Source organism: Eschscholzia californica, unplaced genomic scaffold, assembly GCF_041429995.1.
Source record: "Eschscholzia californica isolate CP2 unplaced genomic scaffold, dmEscCali1.0.p SCAF_2, whole genome shotgun sequence".
NCBI classification, from domain to species: domain Eukaryota; kingdom Viridiplantae; phylum Streptophyta; class Magnoliopsida; order Ranunculales; family Papaveraceae; genus Eschscholzia; species Eschscholzia californica.
Window position 1 is genome coordinate 13583463 of NW_028238309.1, and position 7461 is coordinate 13590923.

General features: G+C 33.0%; 1 protein-coding gene across 1 annotated transcript; it reads right to left on the reverse strand.

Moving 5' to 3' along the window:
• Positions 1–4811: 4811 nt before the first annotated feature.
• Positions 4812–7461, reverse strand: LOC147556370 (plant intracellular Ras-group-related LRR protein 6-like). Its single transcript, XM_086664470.1, has 3 exons — positions 7156–7461; positions 6574–6743; positions 4812–5795 (listed from the first exon to the last, which is right to left on the reverse strand). The coding sequence occupies exons 1-3, from the start codon at positions 7339–7341 to the stop codon at positions 5126–5128; spliced, it is 1026 nt and encodes a 341-aa protein (XP_086520596.1). The 5' UTR covers positions 7342–7461; the 3' UTR covers positions 4812–5125.

A 7461-nucleotide genomic window follows, 5' to 3' on the forward strand; every position in this document is an offset into this window, starting at 1 on the left:
GACCAAGTCTTTGCACCCCGGTAAATATTCGGATTTCCCCAAAACGCTGCCCATGTAAACATTAACCAATTCTAGGAGTTTCAAAGCTCTTAAACAATCGTGGAATTTAAAGATCTCTAAATTCAGGAACTTCAAAGTTCTATGACTTTAAAATTCTAGAGTTTTAAAGGGCCACGACTTTGGAAATAAAAGAAATTTTCCGGGGAACAAAGATTTAGTCAGTAAATATTGACACAGATAAGAAACATCATCAAAATAGATATGAAAATACTAAAGCTTCGTCAAAATTTAGAACATATACTGAAAAGCCTTAACATAAATCTATTTTTAAGAACAGACAATTGTTTGTAGATGGCAAATAACTGTTTGTACAGAAAGATAGTTTTGTTATTATTAAAAAATATTAACGAGTTCAACAAAAAAAAAAATTTTAAAAATATTAACGTACCTGCGTAGGGAAAACAAATTATATCGTAGGGAAAACAAATTATAGCGGAGGTTGCCATTAAGTGGCCTAAACCATTTTGACTTTTTTTTGCTACATTGATATTTCAGAGCTGTTTTCCCACCATTAGACCAAACCATTTTGGCATAATATGTCGTTTTTCTTTTTAATTATTATATTACCATTAGAGACTGATGTAAATTAGTTCCACTGAAATAAATTTAATTGAGACCGAAGTCGAATGGGACAAGTCAAATCCAAACATGACATAAAACAATCCCCTAAATCTTATATGCAGTCGACTCACAATTATATATTCATCATTTTTGTTAATTCTATTCTCGCTGATTGGGAAGGAACTATTTGTTATTGATAAAATTTCTTAATACCATAAAATAATAATTATAAATCGTATGAGTTTGCACAGGTTTATTATGTACTTATGTCACACATATATTTGAAAGATCTTGTAATATAGATAAGAGCAATTTTTATCTTTGATGAGCTCATTAGATGATATCATAAAAAAGAAGTGGAAAAACTAAATCACAGGTTTTTGAATTATTTCTTCATTAAAAAAAAAAAGTTTTTGAATTATTTTGTAAAGGGATACACATAACTTGATAGGAGAAATCTCAAAAAAAAAAATTGATAGGCGAAATTCATCCTATGATAACACTCAAGTGTTGTGTGTCCAATTTTATGACAAATCTGACATGTAGGACAATCTCCATTGATGGTTCTTTAACCTTGATTAGACTTATTTTGATTTGTACCAGTATTAGGTGTATACCTTCCATTAACTGGTACTTTAATGGAGATCGTCCTACATATCAGATTAAAGAATTAGTAATGGAGATCGTCCTACATGTTAGATTTGTCATAAAGTTGTAAACACAGCAGTTGAGTGCTATCATAGGATGAATTTCTCCTATCAAGTTTTTTTTTTTGTTGAGATTTCTCCTATCAAGTTATGCGTGTCCCTTTACAAAATAATTCAAAAGCTTGTGATTTAGTTTTTCCACTTCTTTTTTATGATATATCATCTAATGAGCTCATCAAAGATAAAAGAGTTAATTCCTATTGACCCCCTACTTTGTGACCAGCTTTCTTTTTGGCCCCCTATTTTTCATAAATTCAAATTTGACTCCTTATTTTCACGTAAATGGCATAAATACCCTTCCTAATTTCTAAATAAAATATTAAAAAATATAATTATTTCCACCTCACCTCCCTCTCTCTCTCCACCTCACCCCTCTCTCTCCACCTAACCTCTCTCTTTCTCCACCTCACTCTGCCTTCTCCGATGAGGTCGCCGGCCGGAAAATTTTCCTGTCGGCGACCTTTAAAGAAAAAAAATTCTCATCTCTCTCTCTAAATATTCCGGCGAAGGGGTTACCCTTCGCCGGAATCTATTGAACCACACCTTCGAAGGTCTGATCGGAGCAGACCTTCGAAACTTTGTTCCGAATAGATCTGAAGGTTTGTTCGGAACAAACCTTCAGATCTGTTGAACCAGACCTTAGGTCTGGTAAGGTCTGGTTCAGCAGATTACGGCGAAGGGTAACCCCTTCGCCGAAATATTTAGAGAGAGAGAGATGGGAGTGTTTTTTCTTTTTTTGAAGGTCGCCGGCTGGAAAATTTTCCGACCGGCGATCTTCATCGGAAAAGATAGAGTGAGGTGGAGAGAGAGAGAGGGGTGAGGTAGAGAGAGAGAGAGGTGAGGTGGAGAGCGAGAGAGAGAGAGAGAGAGGTAAGGTAGAGAGAGATGAGGTGGAGCGAGAGAGGTGAGGTGGAAATAATTATGTTTTTTAATATTTTATTTAGAAATTAGGAAGGGTGTTTACGCCATTTACATGAAAATAGGGGGTCAAATTTGAATTTATGAAAAATAGGGGGCTAAATAGGAATTAACTAATAAAAATTGCTCTTATATATATTCCAAGATTTTTCAAATATATGTGTCACATAAGTACACAATAAACCTGTGCAAACTCATACGATTTATTATTATTATTTTATGGTATTAAGAAATTTTATCAATAACAAACAGTTCCATCCCAATCAGCGAGAATAGAATTAACAAAAATGATGAATATATAATTATGAGTCGACTGCATACAAGATTTAGGGGATCGTTTTATGTCATGTTTGGATTTGACTTGTCCCACTCGACGTCGGTCTCAATTAAATTTATTTGAGTGGAACTAATTTACATCAGTCTCTAATGGTAATATAATAATTAAAAAGAAAAACGACATATTATGCCAAAATGATTTGGTTTAATGGTAGAAAAAAAACCTCTGAAATATCAATATAGCAAAAAAAAAAAAAAGCCAAAATGATTTAGTTTTATGGCAGTTTAGACCACTAAATGGCAGCCTCCGTTAAATGGCAACGTCTGAAATATCAGAATAGTAATTGTTAAGTGGGAATGTCTTGGGAATCAAATTTCAGCATACTAGCAACCAAGAGCCGGGCACTGGATAGGTTAGACTTTTTCTTCTGAAGTTGTTAACCGAAAAAAAATACAAAGACAAAGTTAATCTCTATCAGTTTCATTCCTAACCAAACCAAGCTGGAAGGTAAGATATTGAGTAACTCAAAAGTGGGAATTTTCTAGCATTCCTTGCTGCACCTGCATTGTAAGTGATCTTATGGCGACTATCAAAGCCATGACTTTGAATTAATAAATTTTAAGCTTATGCCTACTTCTATAAAAAAAAAAAAAAAGGTAAGAATTGAGATTACTAAGAAAGTAAGAATCATATATTACGACCATGTTATTCCTTGTATTCACATTTTTCGCCAAATACGGTAAATAATATTTCAAGAAGATAAGAGAAAGGAGAGAGGTATATTACGACCATGTTATTCCTTGTATTCACATTTTTTATATATGTGTTATATATGACACATATAAAAAAAATGAAATAAAGTATGAAACTTTAACAATAAATAACACGTTATTTATGAAACAAAACAAGAATCAATAAACAGAAAAACACTGTAACTTTGACATCTAGACATACTTTAACTATACTAAATGTGTTTTGTTGTAGAAATATATATAATTGATACTAAATAACGTGTATATTGTGAAACAGATAGTAAGTTTGAAATCAATCCAAAAAATCTAAGAAAAAAAAGAAAGAGAATTTTGGAAATTGGTTTTCAAAATAGGGTTTTTTCTTATATAAAAAGTTATAATGGGTATTATGATTATATGGAAAAGATTGAGATCTGTTTTTTCTATAGAGATAGGTCAATTTGGAATAAATATCCATTATAATTATTATTTTGACTTAAAATCTTATATTAATATTAGGGTGGAGGACTAAATGTGTGTTTAAGTGTAGATTTTTGGACTAGGAACCAAAAAGTTAATTAAAAAATTGCCTCATGCATAATGTTCATGGATCTTCGGTTTGGTACGTTATTCATGGGTCTTGGTTTGTCCGAATTCTAGATGGATCCGGTAGACCGAGTTGGGGCTTCCTAATATATCTACTGAAAAATTAACACGATTTTAATATTTCACATCTAGTAAATTTTAATTCATTTCCTATAAATTCAGCTACCAACTTTGTAACAGATCAAACTATTCATAATTGTGCATCTTTAATTGGGTTCATATGATATATAAGAGGATGATAACTAAAAATCGACTGTGCAATTGTTATCCAACACCCAAAAACATTTTGCTATATCTACTAGGTTGGTTACACTTATGCTAGCTTAGGCCATAGTTTTCCTTTTCATTTAAGAACCATATAGGATTTGTAGTTACGTTTATGAAGAATTGTAGTGCAATTATGGGAGGGCATTAGAGAAAATTTGGAAAAACTGAAGAGCCAAACAAGAATTTTTTTGAGGTTTTCGTGGCACAAAAGGTTATGGCCAACCAAACATGACCTGTGAAAGGAGAATAATAACTCAAAGATAATAGATTTAGTGTTATAAGATGATATGGACCAGCCTTCTGGGTTGCTAGTGATATTGTACTCTTTGACACTTTTGGACCTCACGGTTTTAAAAGGCGCCACAAGGAAAGAGTTTTTAACCTCTTAAGAAGAGCACCACACCCCGTCTCACCACCAATGTGGGATTGCTTTACAACACGCCCTCCCAAGACCACATCACAGTAGAGTTAATCGTGTTGATAATGTGTTATAGGATGATGTGAACCAGCCTTCTGGGCTGCTAGTGGTATTGTGCACTTTGACACTTAGCCTCACGATTTTAAAAGGCCTCACTAAGAGAGTGTGCTTAGCCTCTAAGAAGAGTAACACACTCCGTCTCACTGCCGATGTGAGATTGCTTTTCACCACATAGAGATATTTTAGATAAATCTTAAGAGAAGGCCTTTACATCAAAAAAACTATACTTGGATTATTACAAAGTCTAAAGGAGAGAAATCCAATATATACAACACAAACAACCATAAATATAAACCATTTACATACTCGGTGACGATCTTAATTGCACCAAGGAAAATATAAGAAATATGAGACATTGTTTAACGGAAATAAAAAGATTATTTTGGTGAAAATGATCTCCTTAATTAGAGTAAAATAGTCACATAAAGTCAAGAGTTTTTAGTCATCCATCATACTTAGGCCCACAAGGCGCAATTGTTTGTAAACAAAGAAACAATACAACCGAGTCATTAACTCTTTATTAAGAACTTCCCGAGCTTCTACGAGGCGAAAAAAGGCGAAGAGGTGACAACATCGAAAAATAACTAGGCGAATCACGACCATTGATAGTCCTATAATCCGGCATAGAAGAATACCCATCTCTTGACAACATTGAAGCATCAAATGTACCACATTTCACTAGCTTTCCTATCAATGATCTCTTCATAGATTTAGGTTTAGTTTTCCCACTAATCCTCTCACTCAAATACTCTTTAACTGATTTCAAACCTTTTTCAACAACCTCAATTGGAGGACTTGTAAGAGGATTTCCATCTACACTTAATTTTTGTAAGTTTTTGAGGTATATTATGGAATCAGGTAAAGTCGTAATTTTGTTGTAACTTATGTCTAATTCCTTAAGTGAGAGAAGTAGGCCAACTGAGTAAGGTAAGACTTCAAGAAATTGGAAATTTTGACTCACGTTGAGTATCTCGAGGTTGATCAAATTCTCTAGATCTTCTGGTAGTGCCCTTAAATAGTTGAGGCGTGCGTCTAGTACACGGAGGGTAGTCATGTGAGAAAGTGAGTAGGGAAGAAATGCTAGCTTGTTAGAGTTGACTGAGAGCTTTTTAATGTTGACTAATTCAAATCCAATTGTGTCAGGAAGTTTAGTCAACTTATTGAAGTTGGCATTCAGTTCTTCAAGAGACCTGTAAAATTAATAACATAAACACAATTTAAATCATAAATTAATAATGGAGGTTTAGTTGGTATTTTCATAAGATTTTCTTTTCAAGTGGTTGTAATTTTGATTATTAAATAATCAGTTCTGAAATAAGAATAGTTTCAGTAGCAACCTTTAGATTGCTTTTATAATCCCCTTTGTCCTCTAGACTTTTATCGATAATTTTCTATTAAAAGTGAAAAGTCTTCTGTTATAAGAAGACATAAAAAAAAACTCAACATTATTTTATATCTTAATATCAAAAGGGTTATTTTTCGGCTGGCCTCTATAGCATGACTAGTTTTCCACATGGCTACTAAAATTTCGAGAAATGCCGAGATAATATTTTTTGCAAATTTTCTTTTATTTCGTAGGGTGGTGTGAGTTAATTTAGTTTTAATATTTTTTCTCTCTATTGTATCCTCAACATATCCTTTCTCTTCATTTTTATTTGGGAAATGATAAAGTTACAAAAGATTTTGACAAAAAAAAATTCCCAGCTGATGTGGCGGGTGTGGTTTCAAACTTTGACCAAATCTAGGCCGTTGAGAGATGAAAATCACAACCGCCACATCAGCTGAGAACTTTTTTTTGTCAAAATCTTTTGTGATTCTAGCATCTCTCTTTTCATTTTCATCATCATAACCACTTGGAAATATGTGTCCATCAAGCGAATCAGGACTCAAATCTTACCTTTTAATTTTTTTTCGGTATATATATATATATATATATATATAGAGAGAGAGAGAGAGAGAGAGATGTACCTGCAATTCTCAATAGTTGTAGGGAGAACTTGAATTGAATTACCAGAGACATTCAAGACCTTGAGCTTTGATAGACATCCAATGGAGTTTGGTAGGGTTTTGAGTAGGTTTGAGTGGATATCCAACATCACCAAATTCAACAATCTTGCTGTTAGTGACTCTGGCAAAATCTGTTAATTTTCAAATGTAATTAATTATCAGAGTAAAGATTCCTCTTAATCCAGTATGAAATCAATGAATTGACCAAATTACCTCATTCATTTAGTATTTCAAGTAAGATATATGTAAATCTACAAAATATCACTTTTATCAAAACACCCCAAACCCAAAAAATTCTCTTTTGCCATATTTTGTTTACAAAAATATTATAGGTATTATGGAAGATTCTAATAAGAGTAATGCTAGAAGACAATACAGATCAAAGCTTATTCTAGACTTACACGAAATCGATGGTCTTTGTTTTCGAGTCAACTCTCCATCTAGATGGATTTTTTCACTTTTGATTGGGGTTGATCCTATTTAGGTCTGCAATAGGTGATGTGTGTGTATATATATAGAGAGAAAGGGAGAGAGGAGAGAGACCTGAATATTGTTATTGGAGAGATCCAACTTGGAGATGATGGTAAAATTCAATTTATTAGATGAAATTGGAACTGAATCCAAAGATAACCCACTAAAATTAACTTCTTCAAACTTTTCATCTTCTTCTACTATTGATGATGGTGATCTTTTCATTCTCCCCTTACTCTTCACCATATCTATCCTCATATCTTCCTTAATTCAGAATTCACAACAACCCTATTAGATAAGTCTTCTTTTCAGAGAGAGAGAGAGAGGGATAAGAACAGAGAGAGAAAAGGAAAGAGTTAAGAGAGATGATATTTTATC